At 38.5% G+C, this 22,162-nt stretch overlaps 1 protein-coding gene across 1 annotated transcript in view; it reads right to left on the bottom strand.

Moving 5' to 3' along the window:
• Positions 1–359: 359 nt before the first annotated feature.
• MRPL3 (mitochondrial ribosomal protein L3) overlaps positions 360–22,162 on the bottom strand; it is a 56,595-nt gene continuing 34,792 nt past the window's right edge. Inside the window, exons 8-11 of the mRNA XM_045007171.1 lie at positions 21,402–21,479; positions 19,629–19,706; positions 985–2,934; positions 360–762 (exon numbers count right to left, since the gene is read on the bottom strand). Of these exons, the coding sequence (XP_044863106.1) occupies positions 2,785–2,934; positions 19,629–19,706; positions 21,402–21,479 (306 nt within the window). The 3' untranslated portion in view covers positions 360–762; positions 985–2,784. The remainder of the gene's footprint in view (positions 763–984; positions 2,935–19,628; positions 19,707–21,401; positions 21,480–22,162) is intronic.

Here is a 22,162-nt window from a genome sequence, read left to right as displayed (position 1 = left end):
ACTTTCAGTCCACAATTGCCTCTGTCCTCCTTGTTCCTCACCCTGATTACCTTAACTAAACTGGCTAACTTTGAAACCAACTCACTCTCTTGCAGAGATAAGATGTATTCCCACCCCTACTGTGAACCCCTCTGATAAAAACTTGTACTTCTAGAACTTTTAATTCAGGGAAGTCCCTGGGGCCTGCATTATACAGGAGGTCAAACTAGTTGATCACACTGGTCCCTTCTGACCTTGTAATCTATGAATCTAGTCTTTATGAAATGTAGATAGAGACATCAGATCCCCCATTCCACTTACCTATCATTTTACACTTTTATTTTACTTTATTATGAAAAGTTTATTAATGTTAAGCTACATTTGATTTGATTGGTTTCTTTATTTTCACTCTATGCAGCTGTACAGTATTAACCACTGCAAATACAGTTGCAAAAAAAGACACAAAGGAGTATCTGTAAGAGAAAAGAGTCATTCAATTTACATTATATTCAGAGAGCAATACAAATAAAATTAAAATGTTATAATAACTTGAGGTTCATCACGTCAAACGCTGAAGGGTTTATCCTCAGGAAACAATATTGTTGCCAGCAGGAGGCTAAATTGCATGTATTAGTAGGACCATTCTGTGCATCAGATTACGACATTCCACTTTCTCATGGACACTTAAAAAAAACCCAATTGGAATACATGATTTATAATGGAAAGGGCTAGTGCTAACTTCTTAGCAATGTACTTCTAAGGTTTATGACAGGGGTCGGCAACCTTTGGCACGTGGCTCGCCAGGGTGCCGCACCGGTTTGTTTACCTGCCGCATCGGCAGGTTCGGCCGATCGCGGCTCCCACTGGCCACGGTTTGCCGTCCCAGGCCAATGGGATCTGCGGGAAGCAGCACGGACCGAGGGATGTGCTGGCCGCTGCTTCCCGCCGCCCCATTGGCCTGGAGTGGTGCTTACCCTGGCGAGCCGCGTGCCAAAGGTTGCCAACCCTTGGTTTATGATATATGAGCATTGGTGACTGGCCTGATTTTATTTTTGAAGGGGCAAAGGGAGAGTGTTATGCAGTATCCCTATTTACTTATAATAAGAGATACTTGTTGAGATTAAACCAAGCTATGTGGCAACAACATAGACATTACCAGTTCACAGTTCTGTATTTAGTGCACTAAATATATCAACAATTACCCCTCCCAAATTACTATGTCCCCTGTGAATATCTAACATGTATAAAAGATGTTCTAATCTCTTGGATACAGTATAACAAATTCAAAATACCTTCAGTAAACTTCAGGGATAAACTGAGATAACTCCATGAATATTGCTTTTAAATGGGATGGGACCTCAGCTCTGGGATGGGTATACATACTTGTTCACAAGGTTTCGGTAAATCATTTAGTAAAATATAAAATACATTTTAAAGTACATCAACTTTTGTAGTGAAGCTGCACAAAATTAATGGATGGATTTCCTGACAACCATTACATGAAGTGTAGACATAAAACGGGACTTTGCCTAGGGATGCCCTCCTCCCCAACATTACATGTGAATGCAAATCTTGTACTGTGCAAAGCACGTGGTAGGCAATTAGGTGCCAATTCAGCAAACAGATAGGTACATATTTCATTTATGCTTGCGATTAGTCCTATGGACTTCAAAGGAAAAGTTCATGCACGTAAAGTAATGGTTTAAAGGATCAGGCCTTTAAACAGTAAATAACTTATGGAAGGTGGAGAAAGCCAAACAGAGAGTACTTGCACTTTGACCATTATAAAAGAATGCCTGGGTGGGAGATGGGAGTGATAGGGAGAAATTAATTGTACAATAGACCCTTCACACTTGGCTCATTTTTGACGACTAGGGCAGGCCCAAAGCTCTTCCATAACAATATAAAATCTCAGCTATGAAGGGGACATATTTCTCTAGATACCTTATGCAAGGGACATTTTCATAAAGTTATCAGAACAAGGAGCCTATGAAGGGGACAAACAGGCAGCTATTATAGTCTCTGTGTCTAGCCTTTCTAGCCAGCGAGCACTGCCACAACTCTTACCAGACAGACATTGCTAGTCTCATTCTGTCCTCTAGGAAATGTATATTGTGTAACTGTTGCTCTAAACTCAGAGCACTAAAATAAAGAGGAAAGGGAAATGAAAGGTAGAAAAGATTATAGCCCCGGAGGCACTCTGGGGCAATTGCCTATGGCGTTCGGCCTGGAAAAGAGAGAACTAGAATTCTTCCCCCGCTCTCCTGCCCCGTTCTACTCGACATTTTCAAGTTCATTTTTTGTAAAGTCCTAGACACTCCATTTATGTCCCCAGATGGCAAAATGGGATATTTAATAAACCTTTTATTTTCTGGTTAGTCAAAGTTAATCAGTACATATCCCTCAGGGAAAAAAACAACTATACATTTTGTTCTGTTAATAGTCTCAACTTCATCAATCACGTAACTGATGCACGCAATTCCAAGACAATGGAGTTAAAGAAATCTTGGCAGTCTGTGAGAGGGAAAAAGTTACAAGAAGCAATTTTTTAAATGTAAAAAGTCAGCAATATACCCATTACTTTGAAACCCTTCCCTCAGACACACCAACTTAACACCACCCACTGTTTTAATACGGGTTTGGAACAGATTGTGGTAAATCTTGCTACCTGAAAAAAAACCCCACAATGTTTGATGCGTTCAGGTCATTCAACTAGAGTGCAGTTTCTGGGTTTGTAATTGTTCAGCTTTGCAAAGTTCACAGAAATAATGTGAAAGCTGCACGTTGTTAAAGATGTCAATAACGCTAAACATATGTGACTGAGGGATCGGTGAACTGGAAAACTTCCTGATCGTACAAGTCTTCTGGTAGCTCTTCTTCTCCATCAGCAAAAAATGTGGGGAATGGAGGATTTTTAATGCAGTCTCGGTAAGAAGGTAAATTTGTATCTCTGACCTAGAATGAAAAAAGGTTTAATAAATCAAACAGATGATTCACAGACAGTAATATATTTAAACCCCAGGAAATCACTCTTTTCCTATGCACGAGGAAAACAGCATTCAAGTTACATTTATTTTTTTAAAGAATTCCATGTCTGGACATTAGTTAAATTAATGACAGTATCAGCTCATGAATCTAATATTTTGTGCTTGAGCCATTAGACTTTAAAAACTTATAATTCAACCTTTGTACTGTGCTATGGGATGAATCAAAGTCAACCACTAAGAAATCAGAGTTAAAATTAAATTAAGTCGACTGTCTGCATATTTTTAACTACTATTAATGTAAGTAAAATCTAAGATTAATCTAACAAAGAGTAGAGAACTACGTCCGTTCAGTTCTGAACCTGGTAGCATTTTGTGTACAGGGATTTTCATGTTTTTCCTTCAGTTAGAAAATTTCCCCATTGCACCTGTGAATTTTTTGACTCAGCAACAGAGAAAAACTTTTTTTTTTTAAAAAATGGGAAGATGCAATTGTAAAAGTACAAAAGGATGAGAAAGGGATGAAACTACTTGATTCATTTTTTTTAAACTGACTAGATTTTAAGTTGATTGTGTCCCTAGAAGTGAAGTACGACTGTACTTACAATTTCAGAAACTCAAGTGCTAGACATGGAGTTTAACATTTTTCTACTTATCTAAACATATTTCTTTATACAAATAATAGAAAGTCACAAGAATTTTTTGAATTGGGTTTAATATGGATCACCAGTTTACATTCCTCATTAACTTTTGTACAACCAAAATACTAGTCTGAAACAGTATTTACCAAAAGCTGATAAAATGGTAATATCATTTAGATTTTTATATTGGATACACAAAATGCTTGCTATAAGAAGATATTAAAACTTAATTAAAAGCTATCACCATCAATTCTTCCTGACTTAGAAAAATCTTAATATCTGTTGTATTTAAAATACAGTAGCTTAATAACAAAGAAAGTACAAACAGAGCTGCTATTTCACATAAGAATTTATGGTAAATACCTATATATGCAAAAGAACACAAGAAGCTATGACTTTTTGACTGTTGCTCTTCAGTATCTAAGAAGTATTTTGTTACTTTATATCCCCCACGCCACTCTCTCTCTCTCTCACAATGTTGGCAACTCATATGAATTGCATGCTCATATGCAAATGCCCAGCTAAACACAACTGCCCATTTGCATGTGCAAATCTGATCATTATGCATGAATTCACAATACTTCTCTGAGCAAACTAGGAAGACACTTACGTACAGCGGGATCCAGGTAGTGTTACCTCAACCCCCTGGCTAACTTAGAAGGCCACCCACTTGTTTGGGCTGAAGAACATATAACTTTAAGAAACTGTACATCTTCAAGAAATCTATTGCTACAGTGAAAGTACTTTTTATACTGACCTTTCTACATGTGAAATTTTTTAAATCTAGCCTTGCAAATCCAATCTTTGAGGAAAATAAGTAGGTAGAGTTATCAGTAGAAAAATATTTTCCTCATGTCCATAGCTTGTATGAGGTAGATGATAAAGCCCTGGTATCTCTGCAGAAAAAGGAACTATCCATTGAAGGGCAATGAAATCTCATTTAAAACTAACCTCACCATTTTTATATGACTACATATGGAGTTCTTTCTGAAAGCTGTAATAATCCCCTTCATCTACCGAATTTAACTGTATTCAGAAGAAATATATTACAACAGAGATAAATATGCCCAGCAGAAACAGGAAGCTTGTTTTTCTATTACCCACTTTTATAACAGATCATGCAGTAAGTTTAGTAATTGAGAGACTGGTCTCACTTGACTGGAAAACACATACAATGGAACCAGTTATTTATGGCAGAAATTGAACAGAACAAACGAAATCCAGGCCTGAACAATCCGATACCAGCTGACAATTCAGTTCCGATAGGAAGACTAACTTTAGCCTCCCCAGAGAGTCCTGCAGAGATATCAGGGTGGATAAAAACAGATTTGTAAAAGTATAGTAAATAAAAAAAGTAATATCCAAGCAGTTCAGATCTGCTGCCAATATTTTAAGAAAGTCACTGCACTAAACTTATGGAATTCACTAGTTAATCATCTGGAACCAGAATTTCTGAAGTGCTAAAGCAGCTTTGAACAGCAGTAGCTTCTTCTGCAAGTGCAGAGAGAATATTTTCTTCATTTTAGTTTATTCAACTAGTTCAATTCAATTACTAGTTCACTCCAAGTTGAGAAACCTAGTGAGAGGTGAAAAAGCAGGAAAACCTATTTTCTACTTCTAATCTATGAGGTAAAACTAGGTGTGAAAGAATGAGATCTACTAGTTCTAAAATTCTGAAGGACAAGATGATCAGAAAATTAAATTAACCAACTACAGATATTTCCTTTGTTTAGTAAATTAGTTTTAAATGAAAAACATGTTCTGATAAAAAAAATTATGTAACCAGCACATTAAGGTAGTTTTAGTTACTAAAACAATTTTAAAATGTTTTGTGCATTTAATCGAAGTCCAATGTCCAAATGCAGCTTGACACAAATCACAAGTAAAAAAAAAAAGTTAATCATCTAGTATAGAAGAAATGCATCTTTTGCCATTTTCTAAAATGAAAAATGTAAAAATTAAGAATCCAAATGCATATTAAAACTATATACCTGCTTAAATGTGTATGAATATAGTAGCTTATCCTCCTGATTAGCAAAAAGTAATGCCAAATGGTACCAACCAATTTACTTTAGGAAAATAACTAAAAAGTACAAATGCAAAGTTAAGATTACAATAGATAATTTAAATCACGACTTCTTATTTGCTAATTTAAATTAGGATTTAAATTATTTAAAATCAATCCACCCTGACAGATATACATTTTGGGACCACACCATAGCTAAAGGCTTGTCTACATGGCAAATTATTTGCTGGTATAGCTATACCAGCAGGGTCCCCTAGTATAGGTGCAGCATTAGCAGACAGGAGGAGTTTGATGGCATAGTATCATCATCTCCATGAACTACATTACCTATGTTGATAGAAGCACTGCTCTCTCAGCACAGTTGCATTTAGACTGGGTTTTTTTCTGGCAGACCTAAATCCGCGGAGGGGGGAGGGGGGAAGGGGAAGAGAGAGAAAGTGGGTGTGATTTCTCCCACCCACCTTTCCACCTACTCCTAGCTTACATAAGTATGATGGCAAAACTTTATAGTGTAGACTAAGCCTTAGATTTAACATCCTGGCTTCCTATGACAGAAACTGCAGGTTGGAATTTCAGCTGGGAAGTCTCAAATAGCTTCCTAAATGAAATGAGTTTCCAGGCTTAAAACACAATTTTGCTTGCTGAAGAGTTAGAGGAGGAATTGGTTTCACATGTCAAAGTGGCTCTCAAATCCGTGAGAGTATTTTAGGTGGGATTAGAATTATGTGCTAGTTATAATGGATACATGATGTTTTTGCACAATCTATTGCTCCAGGATGCCATATTTCTCTTCTGCTATATACTTATTAACACTGTTCTCCAGTCATGCACAATCTCCATCATGTAGCTACAGCGACAGCTGCAGTGTGAGCAGACAATGATTTGAATTTTATGTCTGATGTCAAACAGTTCCTTTATGTGGATTGAGGTTAAAATCAGAACATCATGACTACAAAGGTTCTAGCTCACAAGAACGAGGTAACCTGAACAGTAAAGTTTAGTGCCATCTTCATTGTAAAAAAGAAAATGAGTTACTGAGTAACTATGCAATCCTATTAGCACCTCCCCTGGCCTACCTTCTTGTCCATTCGTGACCTTTATTTGCCTCATCATTTAGGAGTATGCACTTTGGGGCAGAAACCAAGCTTTTACTTGATGGCTTTTTAGTTCATTCCATTGATAGCTTACTCAGTTGGTTAGGTTTTTGTTTGTACATTTTTGGCAATTCTGGATCGTTCTCATTATGAAATGACATAATGGGCTTACCCATTATGGACTGTTTTGAATTCCCTGTCAGTAACAGAAACTTAGAAGTTGATGAACCATTTGTTGCTGCACATGAATATTCAGTTTTATTTTCCATTAAAAAGTTTTAAAACACCCTTTTATCCTAGGATTTAGGAATAAAGTATCTGTTCTTAAGTGGTGATATTTATAAACTTCTCGAATCTCTGTCCAATGTCAGTTCACTTGTGTATGTCAAGTAGCTCTGTTTGGCCTTAACATTATATTCTACACATTAATTCTAAGTGGCATTTTGCAGATAGTTTCTTTTGTGCATTCAGGTGGGTTCTTGTGTATTGCTGTATATTTCAAAGAGACCTTTGTCCTTTTCAGCAGAATGGAGTGATACAATTTTTCTTTTGAACACTCTCTTTGGAGGTTTCACAGGTTCCAGGAACACGAGCCACATTTGATGTAACAACTGTTTTCTTTTGATTTGCTACCGTAACCAAAGCTAGTACTCCTTTTGTGTTCTCTTTCAGCATTTTACATTCAGCTCTTTCAACAATTGTGGGTTGACTGCGCAAGTTTTGCTGTTGATGTCATGGCAAACAGGTGCACTAATGCCAAACTGAAAAAAGGTCTCGTTTCCTTTTGTCTTTAGAAGATTGTTTGGCGGCTGCTGTTGCAGGTATATACAACCAAGGAAAGAATTTAAAATTTTCACTTTACAGATGTGCTTAGTAGTTAAAAGGCAATGTAATGGTTCTCTCTCTTTAAGATGGCTATTGAACTGTTTCTTTTATGTTTATAAGGACAGCACAGTGAAGACTTTAAATACTGTGTTACTGCAGTAAGTCATGGACCAAAACAAAACAGAAGAATTCGTTGCATACTACAGCAGTTACACGATACTGTGATTCAGGTAGAAGTGCTAGTGAAGTGCTCATGACCCAGATACTAAGGGACAAGAAGAACAGCCTGAGGCTATCCTGACCTAGTAAAAATGGCAAGAAAGAAGAGCCATCTATACAGCTTTTTGTTCTTCAGTGTTCTCTGAAGCAGCAATGCAAGAACTCAACAACAGTATGTTTCAGAGCAGAGACTGATGTATCTAGGGAGATATAAATATCCAGGGAGAAAGACAGTGGTTGAGATGACCACAGCATGACTCTCCCTCCCTGCAGCATCATGAGGCCATGTGCTTCTCTGCAGAAGGCATCCCGCTGATTGGGCATCCTATAGATTTCACATCACTTCCAGGGGGGCTCAGCACACTCCCTCAGGACTCTATGAACTCAGTAGCATGCAAAGCTCGGATGGTTGCAAGATCAAGCCCTTAATTATTTTATTCTTTCTATGTATTAATAGGAACAGAGGCATCAATCTGATTATAGGGAGAGATACTGGGGCCAGTGAGGGGTGGAGGATAGTATACAATCATGTAACTGAAGACTGTATCATAATGAATACACACAAAGGGACTGAACTGAGGTTACACAGGCAACCTTAATTCTGGCACTTGCTAACTTTTGAGTGCTGACTTTGCAACCTGAATGTTCTTTTAATGTAGGGGAGAGGGAGGAGGGCTGTTTGTGTGTGTAATACACATATAAATTGGGACTTGAGGCCACTAACAACTAATTCTTCTAGAGGGAAAGGTGGCCAACCCAATCAGATATGGACAGGTTAAGAATCAGACAAGCCTTACAGTTTGTTTTACAGTTTACATACTTAGGGCTGATCCCATACAATACACTATGTGGGTACAAGCTCTGCCTGCATGGAGAAGCTTGGAGGATTTTGGCCTAACGGTTTCCTTGATGCTCCCCTAATGAAGCTTTAAGAGTCATTATCTTTATGGATTATAAAGCCAGAAAAAGCCATTATGACGACCTAATCTGACCTCCTGTACAATATATACTAGGTCATAGAATTTCACCCAGTAATACATGTATCAAGCTCATATCTTGGCGGTCAGCTACAGAATATTTTCTTAAAGACACCCACATTGATTTAAGGATGCCAAGTTGTGGAGACTGCAAACGAGCATACACTGTACCACTAGAGCTACATTCAACATCTTGAACAGACTGGTATCTAGTTTACATTTTGTTAGAATTGGTACTGTTCTCCAAAAACTGAATTTTATTGGCCATCTTAGGGACAGAAAAAGGTCAGAAGCTTTGATCCACTATGTTCTCTACCTGAGATTTAAGTACTGATCCACAGAAGGTAACATTACCAAACACTAATATCCTGTTAGCATTGAGTATCCAGTAATACTTAGGTGGTATAACTTAATTTAGTAGTGGTATTATATATAGTATATGTATCTTGTTCTGCTTAACTACAGTATTATATTCCCTTTTTACATCTGTTTGTAATTTTTTACAGAAGAGTGAATAAAATAGTTTAAACAGGCATGAAAGGTTTTTTTACATGCAGAAAGTTAAAACTGGTTTGGTCATGATTTTGTCATTAAGTCTATAAAACAGAAAGGTAATTGGTTTTGCAGATACTTAATAAACTGTGCATATACATTATTCATGTACTGTCAAGCATAATTGGCAGTATAAACAGAAATACAATTCAATTCAGAACTCCATCAGCATAAAATACTTAAGCATCAAGTCTGATGCCCATTTAGGAACTGATTAAGTCATACGCACATTTGCAGTTTAATAGGGCTGCAGGCTATGTCAGTGTTAGCAACTACAGCAGCAAAGTGCAGATTGTTTGTGAAGCAGAAAACTGTTTAAGTGTACAAAGTAAGTCTGTAATATTTTTGCTTCTGTCCTAACTTTTCTGATGTGAAAAGGCTAGAAAGTTGTGGCTACAGAACGCATACTGAACATACTCTTCTAGCCCTATAGCATCTTAAAAGACTAGACATAACATTTAAGTTGAAGAATTGTATCCTTCATACTTTTCCCTCAAAGGAAAATTACAGATGTGCCATCATTTTCCTTCAACTGAAATAGAAGTCTCATGCTTCAGGATATGACAGATACAAAGGACTACAAAGACTATGGCAAAACACTGGCTGACTTCAACAGGGGCAAGATTTGGACCACCACAAACTGAATGGAGCTTGCACAGAGTTTTTCATGCCCAAGAACTTGGGAAGAATAGTTAATTTAACAGCCTGATTTGCATTTATTGAAAAATATCAGAGGCCTTTTATAACAACTCCATAGTTAAGGATCAGTTCCATTTCGCATTTAAAGCGGAAATTCAACTTCTTGGTTGTATTAAAAATTCAGCACACATCCTGCCTAAAACTTGCAGCACTTACTCTTTGAACACAGAATGAATTTTCTGAGGATTTACAAATAAATCTGTTAATTAGCTTGAATTAAATCATTAAAAACTGGGTGCTTTTAGAAATTTAGCATCAGTACATACAATCATTCTACTGATTGTAATGACTCAGTGGTACAAGGGAGACGGGACACATAAAGAGTTCTTTGTAGATTAACTGCTCCAACAGTTATTGCTCTTTAAAAAATTCTGTGGCTGCATGCTAGCTTAGGCAACATGGCTTGAAAGGCTCCCCAAGGCATGGCTACCTTAGTTCTACTGTGTACTGAAGCCCTTACAGTGCCATGAGACATTGAGAAGGAAGCAGAGAACATTGAATGCCTGAGTCCCACACCCCCTCACGGGTAAAAAATATTATAGGGAGAAATGCCCATTAATGCACCTGAACAACCTTAACTCTGCATGGCATCAATACAGGCAGAGCTAAGGTTGTTCAGGTGCATTTCTTATCTTAACATATTGGGATTTGTTTTACAGGTAACCTTACTTCTGAATTTCCTAGATTTTCAATGCTTGGGTTTGGAGATAATTACAACATCCTTGGAATATTTTTTACACTTAAATTACTGATATGTACTCTCAACTTTAACCCAATCAATGTGTTTTTTTGTCTGGGATATCTACTAAAGTTTCTATTAACTTTATCTACCCTCTAACAACGGTATTACAGTTAGAGTTTACCATTTTTTTAACAGCAAAAAGGTAGATGGATTCCTCCTTCTTAAACTTATAATGTGTGAGTAGGTTTGCTTAGTGTTTGCAAGAATCCATGCTTTCACTATATGTGATATATATCAGTACAGTAAGTCCAAAGGCAACTGTGTGCCTCAACAAAAGATAAAAACCACCCTAAATTGTAATACCCCCTCAGGTATTACAAAACCCAATTAAAAAGGAAATAGTCTTGTGCTTTCCCTTAAAGGATAGAACAGATTAACTTGTGTATAGGGCAAAGGAGATAACTCCAGAATTGTGAGCTCTTAACAGAAGAGATTCTGCCTCTTTTCTTCTCAATTACATCTGTGGAACAGCCAGTAGTTCCAGTCCCTCTGTCTCAGTAAGAGGAATAGAAGGACATGGGTATTACCTGAAGTAGGTTGCTTCAGTAATCACAAAATCCCAGTTTGTAAGTGTTCAAACTCATTTGTATCAGAAAAGTTTTTGTGTTCTTGCTCAAAGAAGTTTTTTTTTTTATCTTCTTAGAAAGAAATCCTTGTTTAGATCTAAGTGACAAAGCAAGCTTTTCTAGCTGACTCGAAAATTACTTTGTCAATGTTATTTACCTGCATGGTTCAGTGTAAAGTATAAAAGGCAAGCCCCTTTCTGATTAAACGAGGGATTCGCCATCATTCAGTTCTGAGACTTTGCTCTTTCACTGCTGAAAACAAGGTCTGAAAAATTCATGTGATTAGTCTGATTCTGGTCCCATTGTGGATACACGGATTCCCACACACACACACACACACACACACAGTATAGCCGCAAGGTGCACTACAAGGTGGTTTAGTGGTTGCCAAGCAACGGATAGGGGCTCTAGTGCACTATCCCTTTCCTCTTTTGTTAAGGAAAAATGTTGCTATGATGTTCCTGCCTACTCTGAGCTCAGATGAAGAGGGCTTCCCAGCCATGAAGTGCTTAAGGGTAGGTCCATACTTACCGCGCGGGTCGACGCGGTGAGTTCGACTTCTCGGAGTTCGAACTATCGCGTCTAATCAAGACGCGATAGTTCGAACTCCGAACGCGCTCCGGTCGACTCCGGAACTCCACCACCGCGAACGGCGGTGGCGGAGTCGACCTTGGAGCCGCGGAGTTCAACCCCGCCACGTCTGGACGGGTAAGTCAGTCGAACTAAGGTAGTTCGACTTCAGCTACGCTATTCGCGTAGCTGAAGTCGCGTACCTTAGTTCGACCCCCCGCCCCCGTAGTGTAGACCAGACCTTAGTCTCATTCAATAAGATTGTTACAGGCAGCTTGTACTGGAATCCAAAGCAACCATGAAAGGTGGTGCCCCAGGGCAGCTACCCCGGCCATAAGTCCAAACTACTCTAAATCTGGAGTATAGAGAAAAAGTATGTGTAAATGTAGACAAAGAATCCTGGAAGGAAGGCAGGAGGTGTGGACTCCAAACAAGGGGGAAAAAGGGTAGAGAGGTTAGTTGAAAAAGAGAGAGAGAAAAGGAGAGAAAATCCATGCAAGAGGTATTCCATCGAATGAGGTTAACAAATAGAGATTTAAAAAAAAAGGGGCTTATTCTATCCTGTCCTTAGGATGCTTTTTCAGATGGGGGTAAATGAGTTGGATTTATGACTACGATAAACCTCAGAATGAGCGTGGGGACTCAAACACTAGGTAATATCTAAGGAATGAAGTTTTGATTAGGTATCGTAGTATGCCACACTATGCTGTTTTTGGAAAATTCTTCCTAAGGTAGAACCAGCAGACTTAGGAGTTCTCATCTACTGAGTGGCCACAGACATGCTTCAGGGCTATGTGGCAGACTCAATGTGTTTGGCAGCCTCTCTTCATTTGGCATGAAGGGCTTAATTCTCAGGCACAGCACTCTACTGTACTTGTTTATTGCTAATTTAACTGAAGTTCGTTCCCTATTTTATCAGAGGGTCTGCTCTATTCCTTCACTCATTAATTTGATATTCCCCCCCTCCCAATTGCTGAATGTGTTTGTGCAGGTGATTTTTATATTATTTGTAATAACTATACTGTACCAACTAAATTATGCTTTAATGTCAAAGGAACCAGCTATTTATTGACAAAAATAAGGGTTTAAAAATACTAAGTTTGTAGCATTTATGGCTGTAATGGTGTTAGTCTGAAACAGTTCTGAAGTGTGAACTGGCCCTATTCTTCTCAATCAAGTGTTGACCCTGAAGTCTAATGATTTCAAATGATTGCAAGTGCAACATGTACTTATTTGCCTGTTCCAAAATGTATACTTACAGACATCTGAAACCTGGAGGAAGTTAAGGTTACTCCTCTAAGACTGTACGCAAAACTTGAATACTTCCACATGTAAATTGCCAAAAAAAGGACACACATCAAAGCAGGCCTAAAAGTACCTTGCATCATATTTTCCCAGAATAAGGCCCAGTAACATTACTAACTATAAAGGAGATATTTTGCCTTTGATCTTTGTGCAAGCTTCCAACGCACATCAGTAGGTGTCATCCATGGTGCACTAACAGTGTTAAGTATAAAAGGAAAGCCCCTTTCTAATTAAACAAGGGACTATATTAAAAATTTAATTCAGTATTCCACTGACTGAATTTGTCATCAACTGAAACAGGTAATGCAACAAATACCTATCCACTTAAGTGGCACGGCAAGAGACTGCCATCACAATTGAAATTTGTTATCTTGTTCACTTATAGGTTTCCATGCATTTGTTTTACTAGTGTGCTAGAATGGTTTGGCTCAGCAGTTTTCAGCTTCCTGTTCACAGTTTTGCTGACTAGAGAAGCAATGCTGTCTCAAGGACTTTTTAAACATCTTTTTGGTCTACTTTCAATAGCAGGGCTGCTTTTAAAGGAAAAAAGGAGGCAAGTGGGAATATTGTATAATCTAACTGCATGTGACAGCTCAGTAAAGAAAGAAAGAGACAAGGGAAAAGATCCAATCCTGAGAAGCAGCATGCTGTGCTTACAGTCCACTTTTTTCAAAGAGAATAGTGAATTGTTCCCTGCTGTAGCCCTTTGTTTGCAAGTCTAACAGTGCTGGGTTTTAATAAGACTTAATCTGATGTAAATAAAATGTGATTCAAAAGTTAATATTGCAAAAGGACAAACAAGCTTGGTTATTTTTTTTTTAAATGCACCTTCATATGGCAGGTGATTTTTCTTTAAGCAACTTAAAGCCACTGCTCAGACAATAAATCTTTAGGATCTACTTCGAGTGAAATCTGACCTTAAAGTCTATGAAAGCTGTAGGCTGGCAGAAAATAGAATACAATATTCTGAGTCTCAATGACCTCATAAAACAAGGATTAAAGAAGAACCAGCCTTACTCCATTTTTACTGCCACCAGACATTTATTGAAGATACTCTGTTGTTATTAAAACAAGACAAGACAATGGCACCCCAGGCAAAAGCAGCTTCCTCTATGAAACCAGAGCTGAAACCTTGTTAGTTTACATAGGCTGTGTGAAGTGGCCTCAATATTTACTATTTTGATCTAATAAAAGTTCTCTGGAATTGTGTGCACAGCAATAAGGGTTATACTATCAAAATAACTATCCAAGGAATGTTGATGACTAATACATGTTTTTTCCCCAAAATATAATGATTTGCTTTTTTTTGTTTACAAAAAGTTGAATGTTCTTGATTGAACTCTTGCTGGATAATCTGAATCTGTCACAGGTCCAGATTAATCCATCAAGCACGCCAGATCTGACCTACATGTTGGAGTCCAACACTCCATGGCTTGAAGAGTAACAATTATCATAAGCGTTCTTTTGGATGACCGTACTTGTAAATTGCCTTTAGAATTACTTAGATACAATCATTTTCAGCCATCTATCATTTTTTGAAGGGATCTTTTCAGAAGAGCTTGCAAAACATAATCCCCCCTTCAACTGCCAGGCTCATACGTGACCTTTCAAGGCAAGTGACCATCTAGACTATTTTCTTCTAGCAGAATCTCTCTTAGCAAGTACTGGACTAAGGAAAAGAAGAAAACAGAGCCTTTAGGGATGACAGGACTGTGTTTCTTAAAATTATGAATTTTAAAATAGTTTTCAACATCAAAAAACTATACTATTTAACCCATACTAACATAGCAGTAATCCACTGCTATGTTGTGCATTTGGTGCATTCCTCTGGTATCTTGAGAGCCTGTGAGCCTTCAACTGCCTCAGGAATATTCTGCTAATACACACTGTGGTATAGTTAATCACTATGTGAAAACAGAGTCTTGTAAGTTTTTTAAAAACTGAAAACCAACTAATATACTACAACAGAGTCTGTAGTAAAATGCCAAGAGAAAATAGACAATCAGTCTGTAGACTAAATACCACTAACGCTCCTCTAAGGAAAAACATTAAAGCTATTTAATCCCTCCCAATTTAAGAGCTATAGAGTAGGAGATCTGCACCAAGCTCAAGAGTGGAATATCAGGTGAAATTTTCAGAAGTGCCTAGAGTGATTTACGAACTCACCCTCTTAGAAAGTCAAGAGGACATGTGCTCCTAAATCAAACGGGTACTTTTGAAAATCCCACCCACAGACCTCATTTAGTAACTAAGCTCTAGAGGCTTACTACTGTAGAGGGGGTCAAAAAAAGCAGCAAGGCCAAACACTACAATTTACAGGAAATCTGTCTTTAGTCTTATAGATGTATGGTTGTGTGAGCTCTCCTAGTCAGAATAGCCTTGCTCTGCAGTATCTGAGATTTTAATGGTCAGAAAGGCTTGTTACAATTTGCTGGCCTGTAATTCTCATGCTTTGCTATGATAACTAAGCAAAAGTGTTATAATTCAGAAAGGTAGAAGCACCTACTTGACTCAAATAAGGGCTGAATCCTTCTTGGGAGCTACCTATTGTGAGGTACTGAGTAGAGATGGGCTAAATTGTTTGAAAAAACAATTTATATTCATCTAACATGCAGTTCGGTCAACCTGAAACTCTTTGCAAATTTGACACTAATTCACCCAATAGTTTCAGCCAGAATTTCTTGGGGGGGGGGGGGGGGAGGGAGAACAGATTCACAAAATGGCAGGAAGAGGTGGTGATGGCACTACCTACCCATTTTATAATTTTTAGCACAACCATTAAAGCACTCACCTGGGCTATGGGAGATCTGGGTTTCAATCCCCGCTCAAGGAGCAGGGATTTGAACCCTAACCACAAGGCTGAAGAGTCATTTCTTCTAGGTCTCTTTGGCCTAATGACTACTCAGCTATTTCATACAAAGTTGAACTGCTTCACCAGGAGAGGGGGGGGGGTCTCAGAATACCCCATAGTATGGTAGTTAGGAGACCAGAGTTCAAACCCCTGCTTTGAAATGGGGATTTAAACCTAGGTCTCCCACATGAGGTCCATACCCTAACTTGGCTAACTGTTATAAGACCGGTATTACCACCTCCCCCCCATTTTGTGAATCTAGCCCTTTAAAAAAAAATAAATCACCAAGACAGGCTTTTTAAATTTAGTTTCACCCAAACAGATTCCCCCCCTCCATTTCTCAAAACTGACAGCAAAAAAAACAAACAAACAAAAAAAAAAAGTTATTTGCTCAGCCCCGGTACTGAGCAATTTAGTACATGTCCCCTTCTCACATATTTCATTGTTACTCATAATATTTTAATGAAAGAAAATTGAAAACGTTTAGATTCCTGGGGGAAAAGGTCAAAGTATTTTTATAGCTTCTTTCAGTGTTGGAAGGACTATCCTTAAAGGTCTCACACCAGTGAGAAAGCAGGATCTAAGTTTATCCAATGAATATCTTAAAAACAAAAACAAAAAAAGCCTTTGTACAGTACGTGCATTCTCTCCCTGCTCCCCCCCTTTGGGGAGTAGGGAGATAGATAATCCAGTACAACAGATCCTACAAAAAACTCCACAGTTTTTCATGTAGAATTAACTAGAACATTAACCCAGGTAGCATGATTCCATTTTAAAAAGCTGTACCATTGTTTAATAGCAAAGATCTGTAAACTATTTTGCAACCCAATATCATGCTAAACTAAACCTCAGTCAGATTAACATCATTTATTACTCTTTCACTTACAATTCTTTATGGTTCAAGGCCCTTGTGAATAGCAATGTAGAAAAAAATGCAGTGCTAAGTACATTACAAGTCTAATCTTTAATGTCATTTAGTTTAAATAAAAAATGTGAGCAAGAGCTCACAAGGTGCTCAGATTCTGTGGTGATGGGGGCATCTATGTATTTACCAATTTTAAATATATGTCTCGTTCATGAAGATGTGACCTAAATGCAAAATCTTTTGCAAAAATATATTTTAGTTCAAAAGAGACAACTTATAGTTCTCATGTAGTGGTATCATTAAATAGGAGCATAAAGACATGGTATGATATTCATCCGCCACTTACATACAAGGTCAGACAAATTAAGACTTAAAAATAATGGCCTGCAACAATATTACACTTACACTCATAGACTTTAAGACCAGAAGGGACCATTGTGAACATCTAGTCTGACCTCCTACACATCACAGGACAAAGAACCTCACCCATCCACTCCCGTAATAGACCCATATTCTCTGTCTGAGTTACTGAAGTCCTCAAATCATGATTTAAAGACTTCAAGTTCTAGAGAATCCACCATTTACTCCAGTTTAAACCTGCAAGTGACCTGTGCCCCATGCTGCAGAGGAAGGGCACCACGCAGAGAGAAAAAAGGGTTATATATAGTTTTAAAATGAAGAATTATTTGCACCACAGGCCTAAATCACCACTTCTCCCGCTCTTATTTCACTAAACCTCAAACCCATTAACCATAACTACATCAACCTCAGTTGTGTGTCTCAGGATTGACAAGAACGGCTGAATGCAGCTGGAGAAAAGACTAGTTTTTCCATCTGTTTAAATTAATGAATAATCACCCACAGTTACAGTCCCAAATACTCATGTCATGCCCACTACTTTTGGAGAGAAGTCTAATTTCTCTGCCTAAAACATCTTTCTGGACATCTGTTTAATCCCTCTTTCCTCCATCACTAAAAAAAATGAAGACTGATTTGCCTATTCCATTTCTAAACTAGGAAATGAGGTCATATCCAAAGCAGGGTTCAAAGTTGCCTCAACTCTGAAATGATTTTGTGATCAAAGTCAGAAAAAAAAAAGACAAATTGATGCATTCGCAAAGGAAGAAAAAGTGATGAGAAGCTATTTTTCCCCCCCTCACAGAAAATGAAACATTTCCCTTCTAAAGTGAGGTGTTTTTTTGTTTCATTAAAGCAAGCAAAATAGTCTGTAATGCTGTTCCACAAACAGTGAAGTACTTATCATAAACTCAATGCTCATAATAGAATGTATACGAGAAACATTAACTTCTTAATCACAATATTCAAACTTTCTGAATTAACAACTCTGAGATTTTCAAGAGGTAGATTATTTAATTTCCTCTGTCCTGACACATTGTAAGTATATAATGTGCAACTAACACCTGGCAATCTATCCAATTGTTATTGCTGTCTCTATGGTCACTGATCTTAAAGGATATGTCTACATAGGAATAAAACACTTACAGTTGGCCTGGGTGAGCTAACTTGGGTTCGGACAGCTCAGGCTCTGGGGTTGAGAAAAAAAAAATAAGAAAAAAAAATCACTGTATAGACATTTGGCCTTGGGCTGAAGCCTAAGATCTGGGACCCTCTCAGGATGGAGGGTCTCAGAGCTCAGGCTCCAGCAAAAGCCAGAATATTTACACACTGATTTTTTAGCCCTGCATCTTGAGCCCCATCATCCTGAGTCAGCTGACCTAGGCCATGGGTGTTTTACCCCTATATAGACATAACAAGGTATTGAGAGTCTTTGGGTATCTACTCCAACTCAGAGGAACTGGCTTAACTTCCTTCAGGTACCTATTTACAATATGCTCAGGCAACGTCAGAAAGAAAGGCAGTAAGAGAAGTCTATTTTGAAAGAGTCCTTAAAGTCAGTTAGTTTCTGACTTGCCCATGCCTTGTCTTTTATTTCACTATTATGGCTTATAGAATTTTGTATGCATACTTGAAATACACATGTTCAAACTATTACGGGAAGTCAGACTGGATGATCACAATTGTCCCGTCTGGCCTTGGAACCTATGAATCCCAAGAAGATCTCATGGGAGTTTGAGATCAATTCCTTAAATGCTACAGAAAATGGCAATATTCTGGGCATGTTAACTGAAGAAAAACATCTCATGAACACTAGCTGCCCAGTTTCACCTTTACTGTTCTTCAGAAAGCAGCTTTGGAGAAAGACAAAAAGGTAGCATTCCAGTTCCTGCCATGTATGGTCAAGAGACCAGATTGCTCTTAATCTGATGCTAACTGCACTTCTGTTCATTCATGATCAGTAGAGCTCTCAGAACAGGTACTTTAAAAAGCTTACTAACCAATCCAGTGGCTCAGTTTAATAGTGATAAGCCGAAATGCGCTAGATCTAAGCTACTTATTACAGAATCATATTCATGGTGTGTTAATGTACTGTAGGCGAAACATCGATAGGCATTTCCATTACAAAGCAAAAACTAATCTGAATAAGGGCCTCATCATTATCCCTACTGATTATTCCCCATCCCAGTCCTAATCTTGCTCCCATTAAAATCAAAGGTGCAAGATCTGATCCTAAACAAACAAAGAGCACAAACAACTACTGTATTTTCCACTACAAATCAACTTTCAAACAGGAGAAAATGTAGATCACAGAAAATAATGTCAAGATTCTGAATAGTAACTTGATAAATGAAAGAACTTGAGAAACAAACGTACCTTTACCAAACAATTTTTGTGACCTGGGACAGAACCATTTACATAAATAATGTTGTGCTTTGTGTTGATCCTCCACACCTGCAGGATTAAAAAAAATTGAAACCTAAGCATTTTATTATGGTTTCAGGATTTATTCAATTTACTATTTCTAGCCAGTTAACAGTTGTTCATTAGACAAAAGGTGGTAAATGTAAGCGATTGTGGAGTAAAATATAGCGGCGCAATTGGGATGCTTATGCAATGTAGGAATATATTTTATAATATATTGTGTATGCATGCAAAAGGCATACGTATGCCCACGTTCAATGGCAAAATGAATCACAAACGTGTTAGCAGCAGCTGGGACTCTGGGGAGAAGAGGTGAGACTGAGCCTTTTATATTACCGGTATTTGTCCTAAATTTGCCGCAACATTTTAATCAAACTCAACTTTGAGCTGGCACCTCTCAAATGCATTTGAGGCTTGAACCATAAGGCAACAGTAGCCTGTCCATTGACTTCAATGAGCTTTCTATCAGCCCTTGAAGATTAGATCTTCTTCCAGAAATCACAATTTTACTTCAGTCTCTTCCCATTATAGTGAGAGCTATAGCAAAACCTTGTGGGACAAATTAGCAGGACAAGCAAGTGTCATGGAAATGTTATTGCAAACACCTGCTAATTTTTAAAGTGATTGTGAAAGTGCTGAATTGAACACCCTGAATTGAACACCCATCCCACCTCCAAAAACCCAAGCCCTTAAGATGCGTGTACATGTGGGAGCAGAGCAGGTGTCTTCTTTTTAAGTTACAAGATGAGGATGGACACATGTTTGGGCCTTTTTGGCTCTCTCTTTCATGGTGCAGTTATGCTGACCTAGTTTGGGTTCTGACTGAAATGTGATATTGTATTGTGGGGTGTTTCCCCTTTTCAACCCAAGCAGCTAGTCAAAGATTAGGGCCCCGGGGATGTTCCAGGTGAGAGTAGGAAGTGGTGATAGTGAGGTATTTCTTTGATGAAGTTTTATTTATAAAAGAATGTACAAAATCCTGTGTCACTGAACACAGAAAGAATCAAATAGCAGGAAACAGCTTCTTTTGATCACAGCACCAACAGCACCTCTCCCCACATTTCTTCCAGGGTTAGATGCTGTGTTTTCAGCTGCTCTGCCTCTCCATTCAGGGTATTCTCAGTTTCTAGGTGTTCTGCCTCCCTTTACCCCTCCCTTCTCCACAAAAATAACGATATACTCAGCAAAAACTTCTGGATGGGTTCACATATTCTTTTTCGTCTTAGACCATGTCTACAGTAGAGAGCTTACCGAGGCACATCTGTACCAATGCAGCTGTGCCGCTTTAAGATCTCTCGTGTAGCTGCTCTATGCTGAAGAGAGAGAGCTCTCCTGATGACATAATTAGATCACTCCCAATGATCAGAGGTAGCTATGTTGGTGGGAGAAGCTCTCCCGCCAACATAGCACTGTCCACACCGGTGCTTTTGTTTGTGTAACTTATGTTGCTCAGGGTGGGTTTTTTAACACCCCTGAGCGACACAAGTCATACAGACAAGAGTGGTAGTGCAAACATAGCCTTAGATGGGGGGATTCTGATTAACTCATCCTGACAGTTATGGCAATTAAAGGATGCGTTCACACCCAATCTGAAAGAGGTTTGTGCTCCAAGCAGTCACAAGCACCTGTCAGCATAACATGGTGTTACGGCAGCTGCCAAGCCTCATTATTTGACTGAAATAGAGTGAACTCTCTCCACACGTGACTACTATATTTAGAACTCACCTTTAATCCAAAAGTGGTCCTGTAGACATTACCCATTTTCCCAGGCATTTTTGTTCCACGGAAAACTTTGCCAGCATTCTGTATCAAAATAGGGCCCAAAATTAGTTACAAACAGAACCATTGCAAACTGAAAGCGGTATATAAAGCTTCTTGGCAAAGTTCATGGGGGTAAGGAAGGGAGATTACAAATTCAAACAGAGAAAGCTACATTTGTTAATGCAAACTGTTTCACATATTGGACCAACTGACACCAAGAGGAATCTTAAAGATGGTGTTTGCAGTGTTGAAGATCTCCATTACTGATTAGCATTTGTAAGTGCTTCCTACTGGTGTGCAAAGTTTGTGTGTTATCGGAAACAGTGTAGATTCACTGTATCACAACGAGCTGAGACTTCCTACGCAACGTACAATACATTGTCAAGATACACAGAAACAATACAGGGTGTTCCAGCCTTGACAAAGAGGTCTGCAGATCTGAGGTGACATCCTCACTCCTGCTCCTGCCCCCTTACATCAGATAAAATTGTCAAAAGGGGGTAAAAGAGCTGTAAAAGCCCTCTAAAAAGAGGATTCCCCTGCCACAAGCACTGTGGAGGCAGACATAAGGCTGCCTTCCAAGGCCCCTTTGATAAATCCTGGAGTAGGGGGTGTGCCAGAGGAGGGCTGCTGCATGCAGCACTGCCACCTATAGCACAGCTCAGGGAGGTTGCTGTAACTTAGACTACTTTTCAGGGCTCTCTAAATTACCTTGTGGCCCATCC

The sequence above is a fragment of the Mauremys mutica genome, chromosome 2 (genome assembly GCF_020497125.1).
Source record: "Mauremys mutica isolate MM-2020 ecotype Southern chromosome 2, ASM2049712v1, whole genome shotgun sequence".
Classification (NCBI taxonomy): Eukaryota; Metazoa; Chordata; order Testudines; family Geoemydidae; genus Mauremys; species Mauremys mutica.
Note: the sequence above shows the minus strand (reverse complement) of the source record. Positions and strands in the feature narration are given on the sequence as shown.